This window comes from Oncorhynchus tshawytscha, linkage group LG31 (assembly GCF_018296145.1).
Source record: "Oncorhynchus tshawytscha isolate Ot180627B linkage group LG31, Otsh_v2.0, whole genome shotgun sequence".
NCBI classification, from domain to species: Eukaryota; Metazoa; Chordata; class Actinopteri; order Salmoniformes; family Salmonidae; genus Oncorhynchus; species Oncorhynchus tshawytscha.
In genome coordinates this window covers 2,622,341-2,644,661 of record NC_056459.1, presented here as the reverse complement: position 1 = coordinate 2,644,661, position 22,321 = coordinate 2,622,341, and the positions used below count along the sequence as shown (strand labels likewise).

At 41.8% G+C, this 22,321-nt stretch overlaps 2 protein-coding genes across 3 annotated transcripts in view; both read right to left on the bottom strand.

Annotated features, from left to right (window-relative positions):
• The window catches only part of celf3a (cugbp, Elav-like family member 3a), a 67,377-nt gene extending 60,341 nt beyond the window's left edge, over positions 1–7,036 (bottom strand). The window contains exon 1 of one of the 2 annotated variants that reach the window (XM_042310252.1): positions 6,585–7,036. In XM_042310252.1, coding sequence (XP_042166186.1) covers positions 6,585–6,777 — 193 coding nt within the window. In that variant the 5' untranslated portion in view covers positions 6,778–7,036. The remainder of the gene's footprint in view (positions 1–6,584) is intronic. The other variant, XM_042310253.1, reaches the window with a different exon arrangement.
• Positions 7,037–16,317: 9,281 nt separating this feature from the next.
• On the bottom strand, positions 16,318–20,932 carry LOC112229982. The gene is made up of 5 exons (XM_024396172.2): positions 20,692–20,932; positions 19,427–19,788; positions 19,154–19,308; positions 18,896–19,040; positions 16,318–18,771 (listed from the first exon to the last, which is right to left on the bottom strand). The coding sequence occupies exons 2-5, from the start codon at positions 19,784–19,786 to the stop codon at positions 18,355–18,357; spliced, it is 1,077 nt and encodes a 358-aa protein (XP_024251940.1). The 5' UTR covers positions 19,787–19,788; positions 20,692–20,932; the 3' UTR covers positions 16,318–18,354.
• Positions 20,933–22,321: the final 1,389 nt, after the last annotated feature.

Sequence of the window (22,321 nt, the reverse complement as noted above, 5' to 3'; positions counted from 1 at the left end):
GCACGACAAAGCCTAATCCCCCTCAGGAGACTGAAAAGATGTGGCATGGGTCCTCAAAAAGGTTCTACAGCTGCACCATCGGGAGCATCCTGACTGGTTGCATCACTGCCTGGTACGGCAACTGCTCAGCCTCCGACCGCAAGGCACTACAGAGGGTAGTGCGTACGGCCCAGTACATCACTGGGGCCAAGCTTGCTGTTATCCAGGACCACTGTACTAGACGTGTCAGAGGAAGGCCATAAAAATTGTCAAAGACTCCAGCCACCCTAGTCACATATTTATTTGCTACTGTATTGGCAAGCAGTACCGGGGCACTAAGTCTAGGTCCGAGAGCCTTCTAAACAGCATCTACCCCCAAGCCATAAGACTCCTGAACAGCTAATCAAATGGATACCCAGACTATTTGCATTGCCCCCCTAACCAAATGGCATTTTAAAACCCTCTTATAAATGTTGGTTTTGAAGCATAAACTGGGATTTTTTTTGACTGATATGATTGTCTGTTTCATACCTGCAAAGTTGTTAAAACTGTCAGTTCCACTTTAAAACACTATTATTGCACACTGAGAGTCCATGCAACTTGTGACTTGGTAAGCACATTTATGCTCCTGGACTTACATTATTTAGGCTTGCCATAAAAGGGGTTGAATACTTGACTCAAGACAGAACAACTTAATTAAATTTGTAAAAACATAACACTGACATTATGGGGTACTGTGTGTAGGCTAGCGACAAAAAAGAAAACATCTCAATTGAATCCAGGCTGTAACAAAATTTGCTAAACGTCAAGGGTATGAATACCTTCTGAAGGCACTGTATAAAACAGTCAAGGGAATTGACAGTTCCTTCAGTATTCCGATCAATTTTTGGCTAAATCAATACTTCCCTGCATATTATGTGAGTGCCTGCTCATTTGACCAATCACTGCATTATTTCCACATAAAAGTCAAATAGCAATATTACACACACACACATATATACATATACATATATATAAGACCCATCTCCGCAGTATAAAAAAAAAAAAAAAAGAGAGGGCTCGGAATTTTAACCAATACTGCACAATATGGTTCAATCAAGCCACACGTCAACAAACTTATTCCCTCAGCGCCTGCATCCCTCAGCCCATGCAAAATATCAGAATTGACTCTGCAATACCAAGCATTTTGCCCGCACATATCACAAAAATATCCCTACGAAATCCTGGAGGAATTATTTAGAATTGTGGAAATTGGTTCCTGTTTCAGTCATGTCTTTGGCCAATCATTGGTCAAACAAAAACACACAAATGATTGGGAGGCACTATTTGTCAACCACAATGCAGGTCAAGGCTGCATAGTGCAATTGGCGAGAAGCAACTGAAGCGACTTGAAGGTGACTTCATCAAACTGTATGACCTTAGACCACATGGTTTTTGTAAAGCTCTGTAAAGCTGCAGTCAACATGTCGCAAGACGGACCATTTTTATAACCATATTGCAACACTTTGAAAGCTGGTGATCAACGATGGTCCGCTTGAACACGACCAATAACTTATAGTGACATTATAAAGGCAGGTAGCCACTAGTGATGGGGGTCTCTCACGTCCCTCTGCAGCAGACACGCACTGAGTGTACAAAACATGAATATTGAGTTGCACCTAAGTATCGTTAGGTCCCTGGCAATTACCAGCCGTATTAGCCACTATGACATCAACACTGTGATTCAGACGTCACATTCACCCTCACTATACTGTAACTAACATTACCCCATACTCCTGCCAGTACAGGCACTTAGCCACGATAAGATCATCAACACAGGTAGTCATATAGGCTAAAGAGGGAGGCAGTGTTAGCCTACGTCAACACGTTTATTCTGTCACAAAGGGTTAGGGTTAGAAGGCAGACACTATCTAGGGTCATAAAAGGCAGACACCATCTAATTTTTTAAATATTTTTTTTGTTGTTGCGATATTCCAAATGCATGTATATTCATTTATTTTTTATTAGGAGTGTTTATGTCCGCTTGCTCTCTTGTTGTATTTTTGGTCTCTTCTCCTTCGCGCACCATCCCATTTACGCCAGAGATCTGTATATAATGACGAGATGCATGTCTCCGCCCTAACAATGTCCAAAAAAAAAAAAAAAAAAAAACATTGTCCAAAAGTCGGGAAGGCAGGCGACAAGCTTAGGTCCAAAATAAGCCCATAGAAACGCATGACTTATTTTGGACCACTTGTCGCCTCTTCCTCTATGGTTTACACACACAAGCCTCACGCCTGCCTCTCACTCCAACAAAGTTGAGATCACATATTTCACTCTGACAAGCGGTTTCAACTCGCTATTTGAATTTGGTCCAACAGAATCTGTCATATGGATACCAAAACACATTGAGAAATTTGACTGTGATAGAGGATAAGTTAACTTCACGATACCATTTTTATGTCTCAACTACTCAAATTGTGCACAGAGCAGACACTACTAAAATGAGTGTATCAATGAATATTGATACTGAAAAAATATATGCTCAGTTTATCGCGCAATGCATTGGGGTACCGCTAGCAGCATTTTAGCCAAACACTTATACTAGCTGTCTAGTCTTTCATTAAATGTGCAATGACCATAACATACAACTTGTTTTCATTCTGAAAGATAAGGTAGGCCACTTGAGTTCAACATCTGAACAAAGTGGACAGGCTAACATGCTTTGCAAACAGACAGAAGGGTGTGTTCATAATTCAACTGTTCAACCTTGTTAGTTAGCAAATAGATCCAAGTTAGCTGAACTGGAAATAAAGATTAGCTGTCTTATCACTAGCACGTGGGCTTGAGATTTCTATTTAACTAGGCAAGTCAGTTCAGAACAAATTCTTATTTACAATGACGGCCTACCCCGGTAGGAATTAAGTTAGCTAGCATGTTATGCTAGCGACGACGCTAATCGTTTAGCTAGCTCACTTCAGCAAGCTAAATACATTGCTCTGAGTCTGGCTTGTACTGGCAGGAGTATGGGGTAATGTTAGTTACAGTATAGTGAGGGGGAATTAAATTATTCAACATCTTGCTAGCTAGCAACATTAGTGAAGCCAGCCAGCTGCAGTCACATTTTGGCTACCTAGCAACATGACATAATTTATAATTATCTGGAAGCAGTGGAAACAACTTGAGCTAGGCCAACTTGAGCTAGGCCAAGTCCAGCCCAACCTGGGTTGGTTTCAAAGTGCCAATGGAAGAACCTCTAAGGGTTTCAGGCCTACATTGTTCCTTAAGTAAAATCTCCACCACCCGGGGCACCGGGCCATGCAAAACAAACTCGCCCTTTAAGCCTACATCATACCATTTTTAAGCATTGCCAACATCAGCTTCTGGTGCTGAAAAGGCAGGAGCACCAGCAAACAGTCATGGTGGCTGAAAAACTCAGAGCTCCGCCTCCAAGGCAATCACAACAACATCCTGATACTTATCTAAGCCTGGGTGAAAATACCTAATTCACTGCTGTAGTAACAAGACCAGGCATACCAACCTAACACTGTACTCTTCCTCAAGCAATAGGTATAAACTAACAGGAGTAATTAAGCAGGCGATTCATTTTGGAGTGAGTGAACAATCACTTGCCCTTAAACTAAGTCCATGAAGGAATCACACAAAGAACCATTCTCCAAGTTGCACGGCAATACACCTTTAGCACATATCGGCTGTGGCTTGGCCCTTCAGTGTAGCCTATGATTGATCGATCAGCGTAATAAAAGCCCATCACCGTTGATTCAGGTTCTATCAGCATTTGTCTTTGAACAATGCACACAGAATAAGCCTAATTAAGCTTTAACGCCACAATGAACATCAGGGAGGGGCTGCTATTCACAACTGGCATTGCAAACACAGGGCCTGCCGCCTGACTGAATATTAAATCGTTGAATTTGAGTGATGCTTGAATCTAGTGCATGTGTAGTGCTGTGAATTCATAAAAAGCATAAAAGCATTGACCATGGTACAGTAAAGTGGACGAATATAAAGCACAATGAACCAATCCATCCAGTGGATCCTTCACAACCACCAACATATTTAAATATTATGAGGTGTGTAATAGTCCCCCCTCCCCCCAGGCTTTCACAAGCAGTACCTTGTTCACTCTCACAATCCCCTATTGCAACACAATCACATTATTTTTAAATCAAAGAAAATTACCTTAAAAAAAGGTGCAACCTTCAGTTGCTACATCCATTTGGGGACTTATAAATCTATGATATGTAGACCTACCCATTGATTCTTGAATACCTATAAAAAAGCCCCAATGGGCTTAGTTCAACAGTCATACCCCATTAGAACCCAAAATATAAGCTCCCATGTTTGCAAATGTAAACCAACTATACCTCTTCAAAACTAATGCTATGATGGATGGTCAGTACTTTCATCCATAGCTTTGTCTATGAATTTGAGAGTGGTTACATTTACCCAGCCAAATCCATCATATTTTTACAGAAACATTGGCCGAGACAATTCTTGTTATTGTTTCAACTGCTTATTGCGGCTTTAAAAACTACACATGAACAGCATCAAACAGTCATTTAAAGTTACATGCTGACCAGACCAGTCACGCGAGCATGTTGCTTTTGTCCACCCACAATCAGGACACTCGGGTTGAAAAGTGTCAACGAAATCTGAACCAAGTATATTAATTTGGGGACAGGTTGAAAAGCATTTAACATTTAAGGCAATTTAGCTTGCTAGCTTGATGTTGGTAACTAATTTGTCATGGGATAAATACATTGGGTTGTTATTTTACCTGAAGTGCACAAGGTCCTCTACTCCGACAATTAATCCACAGATAAAAGGGTGAACTGAGTTAGTTTCTAGTCATCTCTCCTCCTTCAGGCTTCTTCTGACTTTATATGGCAGTTGGCAACCAACTTTAAGGTGCATTACCACTACAAACTGGGCTGGAGTGTGGGCCTCAGTTCATCTTTCAATTCACCCATATGGGTATACGCTGCTAAAAACCAATGAGGAGTTGGGAGAGACGGGACTTGCAGCACATCGCAAATAGAACCAAGGTCTATTTTAGCGCCTGGCTACGCAGATTCTCGTTGACGCGCGTGAGCAGTGTGGGTGCAATGATTGAATAACATGTATGGGTACATTTATTTTGCAACGCGAGCGGTGAGGTCAGTTACGTTATTAAGTCCCGCCTCTCTCATCGCCTCATTGGTTTTTAGGCACATAGACCCACATGGGCGATGGTAAAATGAACTGAGGTCCTCACGCCAGTCAGCAATGGTAATGCACCTTAAAGTTGATTGCCGATATATAAAGTCCAAAGAAGAAGCCCGAAGGAGGAGTGATTACTAGCAACTAAAATCAGATTTATCTGTGTATTAATTGTCAGAGTAGAGGTCCTTGTGCATTTCAGATAGGATATAAACATTGGGTTGTTATTTTATGATAAATTATCTAGCAACAGCAAGCTAGCTGTTACCATAAATGTTTGGTTATCAACCTGTCCCCAAATTAATATAGTTGGTTCAGACTTTGTGATTTTTCAACTTGTTAGTCCTGATTGGAGTTGGAGGACAAAATCAAAATGCCCGCGAGCTGTCTGGTCTGCATGTTAGGCATACATTACTAATAACTATACTCTTTAAAAAATATATATAAAAAAGTTTCTAAAACAACACACAGCACATAACATAAATATGGACTACCAAAGCTTCACTGTCACTAACAAAAAAGCAGAGGAAAGCATATAGCAAAAGCAGCACAGCATATTTCCGGTCTCCGGGAGACCTGAACAACAATACATTCAGGCATCTTCAATTATCGTACACAAGCACTATACACTCCCTATAGGCCTACAACAACTGAAGCTCCCAAAATAGTTGGTCATTTCCTGGGGTAGGCTAGTCTGCTCCTCAAAACGTACCTATTTTTATTGTGCAATAACTCCTATGTAGTTAACAGGAAGTTACAGTAAACTCAATAACATAGTATATTTTATAAACGTGTAGGCTAATTACTGAACTATTTATCTAGCTAGTTACATGTATTTTGATTGTTACTGTTTGACACATCGAAGTCCAACTGATTTAAGGTGTTAAACCAAGGATGGCAAAGGCTTCAAGAAATTTGACAGTCTTAAGTTAACAGAATAATAGCTAACGTTAGCTAAAAACTTAACACTAACGTTAATTCTATGCGTAGAATACTTGCTCAATAAAGCCATTGTTTGTCAACAAATGACCAGACACGTTATAAAACATTTGCTAGACATCACAACTAGTAACGTTAGTGATAGCTGACTGACACTGCAAGTCAACATTAGCTAACTTTTTAACTAACTAGTTCCACATAGGCGCACTCCCGCGTTACTTAACGTTACCCAAGAAGCTAACTATAAGATACATTACATGATTACATTTTACATGAAATTCCTGTGTTGTGCACCAATGTCACTAACTAGATACTGTTAACATTCGCTAAACATAGCTAGCTACTTAGGTTAACGTATGCGGCTAACAGTTACCTAGTTAAAATGAGCTAACCTAGCAATATAACGAGCGCTAAGCTAGCCAGGCAAATCAGCTATCGTTAGCTAGCTAACATTAGCAACTCACATTTTCTCAACCATTTAATCCAGTAACGCACGATAAGGCTGTGGTATTTCTTGTTCTCAATGCACCAATTTGATAGTCCTTGAATTGATTCCATTGTGTTCGACACTCCTTGAAACCGTCGGTCCAAAGTTGACTCCAGAGCCACAGGCAAACCACGACGTTGGCCGCTTGACGCGCCTGATCCTGCAGCCATCTTCGGGCCTTGCACTTGCCAAGCCACACATAAAACAATGAGCCAGATATTTCAGCGGATGTATAAACGTGAAGCATCCGTTTGGCGTCGATTCCACTCACTACCAAATATGGTGATGAGAGAAAGCCCAATGGCCGGCAGTAAAAGTAAGGAGAAGATGCGCGAAATTCTACAAAATGTCTCTTCGATTAAACATTTCATTTCATTTCTATTTCCAAAACTATAATCTGTAACAAACAGATTGGACTGCGTGTTGTAGACTGCACCCTTTGCCAAAGTTTTTTTAAAGTGCAAAGGGGGAATTTAGTAATTGCACACGCGCACTTCATAGAGTAGGCGTTCCCTAACGGAAATATACAAATAAATGCTAGAACGCGCCAATAGGATCTCACTTGCTCGTGCTTGGCTCTGCCCACCTCCTTGCCTGTTCTGCGCACTTTGATTAATTTGCTCCCGTTGGAAACGACAGGGTATTCTTCTTCGATGAGGTCCAATAATTGGTGCATTACGCCACCTACTCGACTGGAGTATAACTCCCTTATGATTTGCTTGAAAAAAAATAAACAAATACCTTACCAAACACTACACTCAGAAAAAAATATCAAAATATACCATACTCCACTACTTAAATATATTTAGTCTTACTTCAGGCCAACAGCCTGAAAGGAAGAGACACCACCATTTAACACACCCTGCAACTCTTATGATGTCAAGTCTTGCACACTCAAATACCTCTTTGCAGCACCCACCACAACCTCTATTTTCTGTGACTTTACATTCCCTGCAGTACAGTTGATAACCATTGCTATAAATGCCAAAAATCCAATCTTACTGAAACATATATCACTTGTTGGTTTATCCCTCTGTACTGGTACAGATCAACTACTCATACCACTCCTCTCAGGATCCCTCCCACTTGATCCCTATTCCTATACTTTCTTTCCTGGCTCAGCATGACAACTTCTGCACTAGTCTAACCCTGAAAACCTCAACCTGCCTCTCTTGCACAGCACCCCGGCCATGGAGTGGCAGGTAGCTTAGTGGATAGAGTGTTGGGCCAGTAACTGGAAGGTTGCGGGATTGAATCCCCGAGATGACAAGGTAAAACTTGTCGTTCTGCATCTGAGCAAGGCAGTTAACACACTGTTCCCTGGGCACCGGAGACGTGGATGTCGATTAAGGCAGCCCCCGCACCTCTCTGATTCAGAGGGGTTGGGTTAAATGCGGAAGACACGTTTCAGTTGAATACATTCAGTTGGACAACTGACGAGGTATCCCCCTTTCCCAATTAACACGTACCACTACTTCCCCCAACACTACACATTCGTTTGTCTCATGCCCTTCTGAACACTTCTCACACTTAGGAACCTCCCTCCTACACACTACTGTCACATGCCCTTAAGCTCGACACCTGTAACATCGGAATTTGGGGCGACATTTTGGAAATTGGCTGCCGCCCTCCGGCGCCCCTGATTGGCTACTAGACCGCCGGGGGTGAGTGGAAATAATTTTAGCTAAAAGTAAGCTACAGAGATTTGCAACCAAATTTGCTACCACGTCAAAGAGACTAAAACTATCAGGAAGCGATGTCCATCAGCCGGTGTGGAGAAGAACAAGCCTCCAAGGACGTTCATTCGCAGAGACGGACGAGCCCCCGTTCGCTGGTTCTAGCAGCGAGGGCGAACCAGAGCAGTCCGAGCCATCCACTTCCACCGATGATGACAGCTCTCTGGGTAGACAAGGACAGGTGGTTGCACCAGGCCTAACCACACCTCCAAACAATGCCGGCGGAGACCCTACTATCTGGACCTGGACTCAGATCTGTTACTCCACATCCCCGATGACATAAAAATAAAAAAAAGATCCCGGCGAGTGGCCAAAAGATATGAATGGATCTTTACAGTATATTTTAGTGCAGGCTGGGCCATATCAGGAAAAGGAGGGGAATTTGCCAAGAGATGAGGGGTAACAAATATTTTCCGTGGCCCACTGCAATAGGAGGATGGCGAACGGGGAGAGAGGGGAGAGACCATGGCTCATTTATTCCAAGCAAAATGATACAGCCTTCTGTTTTTGTGGCAAACTTTTTTTCACATGAGGGCAAATCTGCGCTGGTCAGGGATGGAACCCGGAGCTGGAAGAATCTGTCCCACCTCCTCAGCTCTCATGAGAAGTCGCATGACAGCCTAGAAAGTTTCCAGAGGTGGAAGGAGCTGGAGATCAGGCTGGTGTCCAAGCAAACTATCGATGCCCAAGCCCAACGGGCTATTGACGGAGAGACTCTCCACTGTCAGCAGGTGCTGCAGAGGCTCATAGCCCTGATACGCGTAATGGCCACCCAGAACATTGCACTACGTGGGACCACTGACAGGCTGAACGAGCCAAATAATGGGAACTTTCTGAAGTTTGTGGAAATTCTGGGTATCATTGATTTGATTTCAGGACCATGGACAGTTACAGAGAGAAAACATTGATGACTGTAATGCAGCACAACAGCAGAGGAAAGAGGTCACTCTAGGCGGGCCACAAAATGAAGAAATGCTGAAATGTATATTGGACAATCAAATTTGATATTTAAATAAACAAAATTCGTTAAGGCTAGGTCATTGACAGAAAGCTTATTTTACACAGCTCCAGCGAAACTAGGCCCTACATGCATTTATGAAAGATTTTTGTCTCACCTAGGGTGGCGGAACGTCCAGGGCCCTGATAACTTACAGTTGAAGTCGGAAATTTACATACACTTAGGTTGGACTCATTAAAACTCGTTTTTCAAACACTCCACACCTTTCTTGTTAAAAATCCTCTTGAGACTAGGGGGCAGTATTTTGATGTTTGGATGATAAACGTACCCAAATGATACTGCCTATTTCTCAGGCCCAGAAGCTAGAATATGCATATAATTGGTAGATTAGGATAGAAAACACTCTAAGGTTTCCAAAACTGTCAGAATATTGTCTATGAGTATAACAGAATTGATATTGCAGGCGAAAACCGGAGGAAAATCCAACCAAGAAGTGCTGTTTTTCTGAAACCTCTCTGTTTCATTGCATGCCTTCCATCCATTTAAAGGGATATCAACCAGATTCCTTTCCCTATGGCTTCCACATGGTAACTGATTTCTACTAACTTTACGGATACTATTTGGAATTTTCGTCTGCCCGTCATGACCTGCACAAGCCTGTGGATTACTCAACAAAACGCGCCAAACCAAATGGAGTTTTTTGGATATAAAAATAATCTTTATTGAACAAAACGAACATTTATTGTGTAACTGGGAGTCTCGTGAGCGCAAACATCCGAAGATCATCAAAGGTAAGCAATTCATTTTATTGCTTTTCTGACTTTCGTGACAAATCTACTTTGCTGCTAGCTGTTTGTAATGTTTTGTCTGCTGAGAGAGATGTCCTAACATAAACGCTTGGTTTGCTTTCGCTGTAAAGCTTTTTTGAAATATGACACGCCAAGTGGATTAACAACAAGCTAAGCTGTGTTTTGGTATATTGCACTTGTGATTTCATGAAAATTAAATATTTTTAGTAATTTAATTTGAATTTGTCACTCTGCAATTCAGCGGATGTTGACGAAAATGATCCTGCTTAAAGGGATCGGTGCGACAAGAAGTGTTAACAAACTATAGTTTTGGCAATCTACTTTGTGCATGACAAGTAATTTTTCCAACAAAGATTATTTCACTTATAATTCACTGTGTAACAATTCCAGTGGGTCAGAAGTTTACATACACTATGTTCACTGTGCCTTTAAACAGAAAATGATGTCATGGCTTTAGAAGATTCTGATAGGCTAATTGAGATAATTTGGTCAATAGGAGGTGTACCAGTGGATGTATTTCAAGGCCTACCTTCAAACACAGTGCCTCTGCTTGACATCATGGGAAAATCAGAAGAAATCCGCCAAGACCTCAGAAAAAAAATTGTAGACCTCCACAAGTCTGGTTCATCCTTGGGAGCAATTTCCAAATGCCTGAAGGTACCATGTTTCATCTTTACAAACAATAGTATGCAAGTATAAACACCATGGGACCACGCAGCCGTCATACCACTCAGGAAGGAGGCGCGTTCTGTCTCCTAGAAATGAACATACTTTAGTGCGAAAGGTGCAAATCAATCCCAGAACAACAGCAAAGGACTATGTGAAGATGGAGGAAACCTGTATAAAAGTATCTATATCCACAGTAAAACGAGTCTTATATGGACATAACCTGAAAGGCCGCTCAGCAAGGAAGAAGCCACTGCTCCAAAACCGTCATAAAAAAGCCAGATGACGGTTTTCAACTGCACATGGGGACAAATATCGTATTTTTTGGAGAAATGTCCTCTGGTCTGATGAAACAAAAATAGAACTGTTTGGCCATAATGAATATCGTTATGTTTGGAGGAAAAAGGCGGAGGCTTGCAGGTTGAAGAACACCATCCCAACCGTGAAGCATGCGGGTGGCAGAATCAGGTTGTGGGGGTGCTTTGCGTCAGGAGGTACTGGTGCACTTCACAAAATAGATGGCATCATGAGGGAGGACAATTTTGTGGCTATATCGAAGCAACATCTCAACACATCAGTCAGGAAGTTAAAGCTTGGTCGCAAATGGGTCTTCCAAATGGACAATGACCCCTAAGCATACTGCCAAAGTTATGGCAAAATGGCTTAAGGTCAACAAAGTCAAGGTATTGGAGTGGCCATCACAAAGCCCTGACCTCAATCCTATAGAAATTGTGTGGGCAGAACTGAAAAAGCGTGTGCGAGCAAGGAGGCCTACAAACCTCACTCAGTTACGCCAGCTCCGCCAGGAGGAATGGGCCAAAATTCACCCAACTTATTGTGGGAAAGCTTGTGGAAGGCTACCCAAAACGTTTGACCCAATTAAAACAATTTTAAACGCAATGCTACCAAATACTAATTGAGAGTATGTAAACTTCTGACCCAGTGGGAATGTGATGAAAGAAATAAAAGCTGAAATAAATCATTCTCTCTACTATTATTCTGACAATTCACATTCTTAAAATAAAGTGGTGATCCTAACTGACCTAAGACAGGGCATTTTTACAATGATTAAATGTCAGGAATTGTGAAAAACTGAGTATTTGGCTAAGGTTACGTAAACTTCTGACTTCAACTGTATATATCCTAACATCACTTTGTTGGGATCTCCACTCACGCCACCCTGTCTGCGTTGCACCAAACAACTAGCATCACAAACACCAGGAATCTTAACCTTCAGTTGGTCATTCACATTTACCGTTACCCCGGTAATCACTCCTTTCAGTGGCACCAATTTCTTGAGAGCAAAACAATTCACATCACTTGCCCCCATTCGTTTAACACGGAGGGCCTGCTCCTTCTGACCAGCAGAAACACAAACAGTTATCACAAGACCACTTCTGGTTACCCTCACTGATTCAACAGCACCCAACTCCCACATTCCCACATATGCTGAGCACCTGTTGGCTGCTTTTCCTTCACTCATCCCAAATCATCTCAATTTGGTTGAGGTCGGGGGATTGTGGAGGCCAGGTCATCTGATGCATCAATCCATCACTCTCCTTCTTGATAAAATAGCCCTTACAGAGCCTGGAGGTGTGTTGGGGTCATTGTCCTGTTGAAAAACAAATGATAGTCCCACTAAGCCCAAACCAGATGGGATGGCATATCGCTGCAGAACGCTGTGGTAGCCATGCTGGTTAAGTGTGCCTTGAATTCTAAATAAATAACAGTGTCACAAGCAAAGCACCCCCATACCATAACACCTCCTCCTTCATGCTTTACGTGGGAAATACACGTGTGGAGATCATCCATTCACCCACACTGCCTCACAAAGACGGCTGGAACCAAAAATCTCCAATTTGGACTCAGACCAAAGGACAAACTTCCACCGGTCTAATGTCCATTGCTCAATGTAGAAAATAGTACAAATATATTAAAACACTTGAATTAGTAGATGTAGTAAAAATGTGAAACTGTAGTGTACATGTTCTTGCCTTGTCAAGAGATGCCATTTAACCGGCTGTCACAATCTCCGTACGATCAGCATGAACCCCCAGGAAGCAGCTGCTTCGTCTTGATGTTATTCTTTATCAATTGCTGCCGCAACGTTTTTCCATTTCAAACAAGCGCGCTCTCTTTCTCCCGGGTTCCTCGATTCGCTTGCTCAGACCCTGTGCCCCTCCAACGACAGGGTCTGGTCTATTTTTGGTTAGTTATAAAAAAGTATGGTGCAGCGCTGGCTGTATGCATAAATCAGTTGCTATTGTTTATACAGTACATAAAGTTATTTCAGAATTGACTAAGGATAGTATTTATTATGTCCTTGCTTTTATTTCAACAAATTGAGCAACAAAGGAATTTATCGAGTTTCTGTCTTATTATAGAGTTGGTTGGTCGTTACAAGAAACCTAAAAACGGACTAATGCGAATGTAGTGCCACCCTGTGGCTAAATAGCTGCAGTCCTCCAGCTCATCATTGCATGTCACTAAAACCTTCCTGCAATTCAAATCAAATCAAATTTTATTTGTCACATACACATGGTTAGCAGATGTTAATGCGAGTGTAGCGAAATGCTTGTGCTTCTAGTTCCGACAATGCAGTAATAACCAACAAGTAATCTAACTAACAATTCCAAAACTACTGTCTTATACACGGTGTAAGGGGATAAAGAATATGTACATAAGGATATATGAATGAGTGATGGTACAGAGCAGCATAGGCAAGATACAGTAGCTGATATCGAGTACAGTATATACATATGAGATGAGTATGTAAACAAAGTGGCATAGTTAAAGTGGCTAGTGATACATGTATTACATAAGGATGCAGTCGATGATATAGTGTACAGTATATACGTATGCATATGAGATGAATAATGTAGGGTATGTAAACATTATATAAGGTAGCATTGTTTAAAGTGGCTAGTGATATATTTACATCATTTCCCATCAATTCCCATTATTAAAGTGGCTGGAGTTGAGTCAGTGTCAGTGTCAGTGTGTTGGCAGCAGCCACTCAATGTTAGTGGTGGCTGTTTAACAGTCTGATGGCCTTGAGATAGAAGCTGTTTTTCAGTCTCTCGGTCCCAGCTTTGATGCACCTGTACTGACCTCGCCTTCTGGATGATAGCGGGGTGAACAGGCAGTGGCTCGGGTGGTTGATGTCCTTGATGGTCTTTATGGCCTTCCTGTAACATCGGGTGGTGTAGGTGTCCTGAAGGGCAGGTAGTTTGCCCCCGGTGATGCGTTGTGCAGACCTCACTACCCTCTGGAGAGCCTTACGGTTGAGGGCGGAGCAGTTGCCGTACCAGGCGGTGATACAGCCCGCCAGGATGCTCTCGATTGTGCATCTGTAGAAGTTTGTGAGTGCTTTTGGTGACAAGCCGAATTTCTTCAGCCTCCTGAGGTTGAAGAGGAGCTGCTGCGCCTTCTTCACGATGCTGTCTGTGTGAGTGGACCAATTCAGTTTGTCTGTGATGTGTATGCCGAGGAACTTCAAACTTGCTACCCTCTCCACTACTGTTCCATCGATGTGGATAGGGGGTGTTCCCTCTGCTGTTTCCTGAAGTCCACAATCATCTCCTTAGTTTTGTTGATGTTGAGTGTGAGGTTATTTTCCTGACACCACACTCCGAGGGCCCTCACCTCCTCCCTGTAGGCCGTCTCGTCGTTGTTGGTAATCAAGCCTACCACTGTTGTGTCGTCCGCAAACTTGATGATTGAGTTGGAGGCGTGCGTGGCCACGCAGTCGTGGGTGAACAGGGAGTACAGGAGAGGGCTCAGATCACACACATGTGTGGCCCCAGTGTTGAGGATCAGCGGGGAGGAGATGTTGTTGCCTACCCTCACCACCTGGGGGCGGCCCGTCAGGAAGTCCAGTACCCAGTTGCACAGGGCGGGGTCGAGACCCAGGGTTCTACACTTTTGCCATGGGCAGACAGAAAAATGTACAGTTTTGTAGCTAATCTCATGCTATTATACACATTTTGCCACATGCAATCTGGAGGGGCCCCCAACTGACATGTTCATACTCTGTCAGGGGGAGGCCTGACCTCAAGGAGGCCCACAGAGGAGAGTGAGTGGAGGGTAGCCTGTTGCGCAAATGAGAAAAGTCTATCATCTTTGCTAAAACTCCCTTTCCTTTCCTCCTTTTCTAGCTTCCTTTAATTTCCTCCTTTCCTAATTTTCCTCACCTCATTTCCTTTCCTCACATCCTTTCATAGCTCCCTTTCCTTTCCAATCTTCCTTTCCTTCCTTCCTAGCTTCCTTTCCTCCCCTTCTTGGCATTCCTAGCTCCCTTTCCTCCTTTCCATACTCCCTTTCCTTTCTGCCTATCCTACCTTAGTTTCCTCCTTTCCTGTCTTCCTCTCCTCCTTTTCTTAATGTCTTTTCCTTCTTTCCACAATGGATAATAATTGTTTTTCTGTCATCGTCAATGATTTTAATGGCATTATACTGTATCCACATGTGTGGTTGTATTTGAAAAAAAAATCTAATCAAAAAGCTATGAAAGGAGTTAGGAAAGGAAGCTAGGAAAGGAGTTAAGGTAAGGGACCTAGAAAACAAGGAAAGGAAAGAGGAAACTGAGCTAGGAAAGGAGGTTAGGAAATGAAAGTAGGAAAGAGAACTATGAAAGAAAAGATGAAAGGGGGCTAGGAGAAGAGGAAAGGAAGCTAGGAAAGGAAATAAGAAAAGGGAAAGTAGGGAAGTATGCTGTTAAAGGAGGAAAGGGAATTTTGCTAGGAGGTGAGGAAAGGAGGAATGGAAGGTCAGAAAGGATAGGAGGAAAGGGGCTAGGAAGGGAAAGGAAGAAAGAGAACTAGGAAAGGAGGAAAGGAAAAGTAGCTAGTTAATAGTATAGGGTTTAAGTGAAAGGACACTTTTAGTGACAGGCCAAGCTGCAGGACTGCAGCTGGATACTGTAGATTTGCTCAGGCTTTAAATTGCCTATCCACAGTTGAAACAATATACTGGAGTAATTTACTGGAGTACAAACATTGGAGTAAACAGTAAACATTGGTTTAAAACAAGCTTATATTTTAGGTTCTGATGGGGTGTAAAGCCCATGAGGCATTTAAAAGTTACATTCTTCAAGAATCAATGGGTATATATAATTAATTTATAAATCCCCAAATATAGCATCTGCAGATTGCCCCTTTAATCCATCGTTGAGATGAGTACAGGTGACTGACGCTTCGACGCCAAACTGATGTCTTCCTCTGAAAGAAGTAACCGACTGACAGCTTGACATCAGTCACCTGCACTCATCCTAACAATGGAATAAAGCTTCCGCAAATAAGAAATGTATCTCTGCATTTTTTTGTTGAGTACTCCCAACTCCTTCCTGCCTCAAATTACTGGTTGTCCTTTTGGAAGTTTTTCTTGGTAGGCTATTTTGTTGTATTTTTGTCGAGCACCCCTTCTACTTTCTTGCTGTAGAGCGGAGGCCTACCTGAACTCTCATTTAGCAGGGCCACAATCAATTCTACATCAGCTCAGATGTTCGGGGAAATAATTTGAATGTATGTGTCAGACGTCAAGTTCTGATGAACCAACACGTTACTTTATTTTAGCAAAAAGGGTACAATTTATCAAAAACAATATAGGTCTCAAACAATTTTATATAAAATATTATGCACAAGTACATTGTGTGTAACCAAAAAACAATTATATTATGTCCAACCCAAAAATGTGATGGAGGGTGTTGGGTAAAAGGTAGGAAGAAAAGAGGCAAAGGAAATGGCTTGAATAAAGGAAGATAACATAAAACAGCGAAGTATCCTTCTCAGCCTAACCATTTGTCCTCTTGATAAACAGAGAAAATGTCCAAAACATAGGCCCTATTTATTTGGAAATGTACATTTTATTTCAATTTTTTTAATGTAACACTTTAGTCATTTAACAGACACGCTTCTCCAGGCGTTGCAAGCGCCAACTGAGCCACACGGGACACGATTAATTAAGCAGGAGTATTAGGCTACATACACCAAAAACATCACTTGAAATTGCAATATTTCCTCATGGGAAATATCTAAATAAACAACTCCACAATTGGCTGATGTATGACCAGCTTTTAGGAAGGGTTGTGCATTGCCTCAACACAGTTACCTGTGTTTACAACTGCAGTGATCTCTCTCTGCTTACCTATGCTGTCCACGACCTGGGCCTTCCTCGGCATGGTTAGGAACAATAACACATACTACCAGCTTCAGTTGTCTGTATTCGTTTTTATCCAGACATCTTCTTTAAATTGGTAGATCAAGACAGTACCCAGTTATTCTTGGTTTCCTGCCTACTCCCATAGAGGTAGTTACAATTCAAGAGAGACTCTCTGAAAGTGGCCAGGGATAAAGTGGCATTCAACATGAATGATATTTGCTAAGCAAAAACATTGTGGTTCAAATGGCCTAATGAAATATTTTTTAGGGATTTTCTCCCAATCTAATAGAAACCTTCCTAGAAGATTAAAAAGTAGGTGTTTTGCATCATCACAATAGTAACATTTATCAATAAATGTAAAAAGTAAAATACTCATGTGCAAATCGCTTTTGGGCAGTGTATTCCTCAAAATATTTTTCTTTTCACACCATAGAAGAATAAACCTGACATCAAATGTATCAAAAAGTAAAGGGGCGGCAGGGTAGCCTAGTGGTTAGAGTGTTGGACTAGTAACCGGAAGGTTGCCCCGGAGCTGACAAGGTACAAATCTATCGTTCTGCGCCTCTTAACAAGGTACAAATCTGTCGTTCTGCGCTTAACTGACTTGCCCAGTTAAAGGTAAAAAGATGATAAATGTATACTATCAAATAAATAAAGTTATAAAGCCAATTAGAATGTAATAGGGAATCCCTGGCTCTAGTCTGCATCCAGGTTTTTCAGAACAGACCCATTCCAACAGACCTATTTTATGAGAAATACAATAACATAGTTGTTATTTCTCCTCTTTTGTAGTTTTTAATAGTTGCCTTTCTTCCAGTTGTATGCTACTGGTGTAGTTAGTATTCACGCTGAGGTGGATTTAGTCAATAGTTACATTAAACTGTGTAATAAATAAATGGCTTTGTTGCCACTGGTTGGCAGTGGTTTAGTGCCAGTTGTATGGCATGGTTTACAATCAATGAGGTGGTATAGCAAGCCTTATACATCCAGCTGCCTTTTTTCACTGTGCTGCATCAGCTAAAGGATTAACAGGTTCTTGTATTGTTTTTCATGGTATTGTCCGTGTTTTAAGATGTACTACTATTGATAACTTTATCATAACTGTGAGTTGATGTTAGGTTAGAGGTCAATCTTTTTTTAGTGTATAGTGTATTTAATGTGATTGGACTGTATGTCTATTTTTGTTGACAAGTCTAAAATAAAATAAAAATGTAACAGTATATATATATATATATATTTGTTTTATTTATTACTAAAGACTGCTTTATCATATCAACCATAAAAAATATTCCCAGGTAAATTTCAGTAAAAAAAAATTTAAAAAAGAACTCTCCAACACAGACAAAAGTGGATGAAAGATGGTTAAAAGGTGCAATGAGTTCAGAGTTCAGTTTTATGTCCAATTTTATGTCTGTACTTCTACTCCGGCTCTTGTTTCATAGACCTTAGTAATGTGGGGATAGATTGACTCCTCCTTTGAATTCCCACTGATGTAATATTGGTCTGTGTCTTCACTGTGCCAGGCCCGCTGTGGCACCTCCATGGCTTATGTCCATGGAGGGAGAGCTGATGTGAGTGAAAGACCAGATGGGTGGAGGAGACACGGCTGTCTTGTGTGGCTGGGCTACCACATGCAGAGCAAGGTGAAATTTCAAGCCTCTTATTTCCCTTTCTTCTCCTGCTGACAGTCAGACATGACGGGCTATAAGTGTCTGTGCTCAAAAGGCTAAAGTCTTGTGAGGTCACTTCCTGGTAGTTGTCCTCACACTGCAGGCGCTTGCAGCTGGGTGGGGCGGCACTGGGGAAATCAGAGTCCAACCAGCTAAGCTTGCGCTTCTGATGGAGAAAGAGTGAAGAAAAACATAAATTAGATACAAGTCTTACATATTATAGATTGCTGTGGGAATCATTATGACAATTACATATTAAACAGTGATAGCTAGAGCAGTAAGAGACCCACTTTGACTGGCATACACAGCTGATTTTGGTGCCATCGTGGCGGAAGACTGGGTGTGGGGTTCTGGGTGGCAGCGACAGGGGTCACATGGGGGAACCACATCTTCAGCATCATCTCTACCTGCAGGAGGGTGCGGAGGAATTTTTCTCTGGAAAAAGAGGAGTACTGTCATTAATAACATGTTACGACATGAAACACTTAAAGTAAATGTGTGACTACACCATAGGTTCCTGCTCGCTATGCACATGAGGGTTTGCTTACCCCATGTCAGGTTTCTGAAGAATACCCAGGATCCTCTGTAGTCTGTCGATGGCAACGCTCGACTGGAAACTGCTAAGACCTCTCTCAAATCTCCCCGTCTTGAGTCCATTCAGAAGCTCTAACAGGGGTCTGATAAACTTTTGTAGCTCTGAACACTAGGAGAGGGAAGGGACACAGAAAACATCAATATCTTCTGTCTGATAATGTCCCTGGGTGAGAAAATCAGTAACAAAGTATGTTTAAATCAGCCTTAATTTTTTTTTCAAAACTCACTTTCTGAGCAAAGGCCAGGTCTCCTTGTGTGGTCTCCTCTGTGCTTTCCTTTGTGCAGAATGCAGCACTGCAAGCGGAAGCCACCATGGATGGGTAGATGTTGGTGTGGGGAAAGCATTCCGCTTGTCCACTCCCAGCCATGGACCAGTGTAACCTAGGGGCTGCCTCGCCACCCCCGGCCAGGGGGAATGTTACTGAGCAGGTCTTGCCACCCCCTGAGCTATCTCCCTCGCTTTCGGAGGTGAAGACATCAATGTCTGCCTCGTCCTCCGTCACGTCGCTCTCGCTGAGGAGGAAGCTGGGGGTGGAGGAGCGGGAGTCGTAGGACGGCCATTTGGTGGACATGCTCAACAAATGCATCCCTGGAGAGAGAGAGAGAGAGAGAGAGAACATACCAGGTCAGTCCCAAGGGATATTACAATTAGTAATAGCTGATGTAGAGTTAATGGTGACCTAGGCATTACAACAAGTCCGGCATGTAGTAAATCCCCCCTTTAACAAAAGGACAGTCATAGACATACCTATATCACAATTTAAATTTTAAAAAGCGCTCAATAAAAAAACAATAACAAATCAAAAACAATAACAACGCAAAATCATGGGTTTCACGTCACGTTCCAGAATACTAGTAGGTGTGTCCCCTAATAAATATTCAAGAAGGAATGCTGTTAGTCACTGATATTGGTTCAAACTCCACGAGCTGTTGCGTTGCTATCTATACATGTGATCGTGTGCTGTGTGGAGGGGTGACGCACCCTGTCCAGTGGGATTTGGCTGTATCGCTCTAGGATTTTATGGCAGCTATTAGTTACATTTCAAACATCTGACCATTTTAACATCAAACTAATTGACTACCCTGAAACAAAAGCCCAGAGGCTGCATCACACTACATTGTTTCACGCATTATAAAGTTGTCAATGTTCATTGAACGCTTCTCATAAATCCCCTATGCCTTTTCTTTAAATACTTACTGTATTCAGTTATTAAATAATATATAGATGACATACATAGAGAACTAAAGCCATGAACTGATTCCAGGTTGGTTTGAGGCGTTAACCAAAGGAAGGTTCGGGCTAGAGCTGGAAAAGCTGATCCTGAACCAGCGCATACTTCAGGCACAACCAATAATGATTTTACTATTTGCTTAATTATTGTAACCAACAGAGCACATTTGACCGTTCAAATCGAGCTTAAATAGGACTGGGGTAAAAAATCTCTAAAGAAAAACACAAGGCACAGTAGGCTATAGCCGATATATCTCTTACCTTTTAGGATGAAGCCGATATCAAAACAATCAAATAAAACAGTCAAATTGATAAATAGTTGAATATCTGCTATTTCCTTCTCCTATTGCAATTCTGATAAGATCTTATTTTAAAATATATATGACTAACACTGATGTTGATTGCGCGCTCTAGTTGTAAGAGTCCTCTATTCTCAACGTCTCCGTACTGTTTCCTCCTTTTCCTCCTTTCAAATTCCGTTTACCTTTCAGTGCTCAGTACAGCGAGGGGCAACATGTGAATTGCTACCATGCGCTACACGTGCTGAACTGTGTGCACGGCAGCGATTGGTTAGCACTTGGTAAAAAAATGCTCTCATTGGTTGAGAATATAACCACTCAGTGACTACATAAATACTGATTGGCCCAGTAACTTACTTGTCACGCTTTTCTCTCACTGCACGTGTCAGACGTGTGGAAGGCTGTGGCTGTATCGTCAGCAAGGAAAAACACGAGGCAGTAACCACACGGTTTAAATAGTGTGGCTGAGGTGTCCTGCATTATCATAATGTAAGGCTAGTGATTAGATGGTACTTACGGTTTCGGAATCCACTGTGTAGAACACGGGACAACAACTGATGTCATCAGCTATGGATCAGCCTGATGATGTTGAACCAGAGCTGGGGCAATAAATAATTGGATAATGGTCGAGTTAGGGTGGCTACCAACTAAACTCAGCAAAAGAAGAAATGTCCTCTCACTGTCAACTGTGTTTATTTTCAGGAAACTTAACATGTGTAAATATTTGTATGAACATAACAAGATTCAACAACTGAGACATACACTGAACAAGTTCCACAGACATGTGACTAACGTAAATAAAATAATGTGTCCCTGAACAAAGGGGGTGTCAAAATCAAAAGTGTCAGTCCTGTCTCCCTGTAGCGCTGTCTTAGACGTCTCATTAGTACAGACATTGCAATGTATTGCCCCAGCCACATCTTCAGTCCTCAGGCCTCCTTGCAGCATGCCTAAGGCACGTTCACACAGATGAGCAGAGACCCTGGTTATCTCTCGTTTGGTGTTTTTCAGTCAGTAGAAAGGCCTCTTTAGTGTCCTAAGTTTTCCCAACTGTGACCTTAATTGACTACCGTCTGTAAGTTGTTAGTGTCTTAACAACCGTTCCACAGGTGCATGTTCATTAATTATTTGTGGTTCATTGAACAAGCATGGGAAACAATGTTTAAACCCTTTACAATGAAGATCTGTGAAGTTACTTGGATTTTTACTAATTATCTTTGGAAGACAGGGTCCTGAAAAAGGCACATTTCTTTTTTTGCTGAGTTTAGTAAAACTGTCATGCATGTTTACTCCCCATTTAGTTAAAGCTGCAATATGTAATGTTTTGGACAACCCAACCAAATTCACATAGACATTTTAGTTATAAATATGTCATTCTCATTGAAAGCAAGTCTAAGAAACTGTAGATCTGTTTGATGTGTTTCTTTTTCTATGCTCCCCGTTCTTAAGTTTTTTAAATTTTTATTACTTTCGGTTTTGTACACCAGCTTCAAACAGCTGAAAATACAATATTATGTTATGGAAAATATATTTCACAGCGGTTTAGACGGTACAATGATTCTCTACACTCCGCTTGCTTGTTTTGTCACAAA

Bases quoted from the DNA above. Each gene is read 5' to 3' on its own strand.
- LOC112229982 (XM_024396172.2), bottom strand. From the start codon at position 19,786: ATGCATTTGTTGAGCATGTCCACCAAATGGCCGTCCTACGACTCCCGC. The intron at 19,041-19,153 runs GTAAGCAAACCC...CTCTTTTTCCAG, and splicing joins CTTCAGAAACCTGACATGGG to AGAAAAATTCCTCCGCACCC. The intron at 18,772-18,895 runs GTGGGTCTCTTA...TTTCTCCATCAG, and splicing joins AGCTGTGTATGCCAGTCAAA to AAGCGCAAGCTTAGCTGGTT.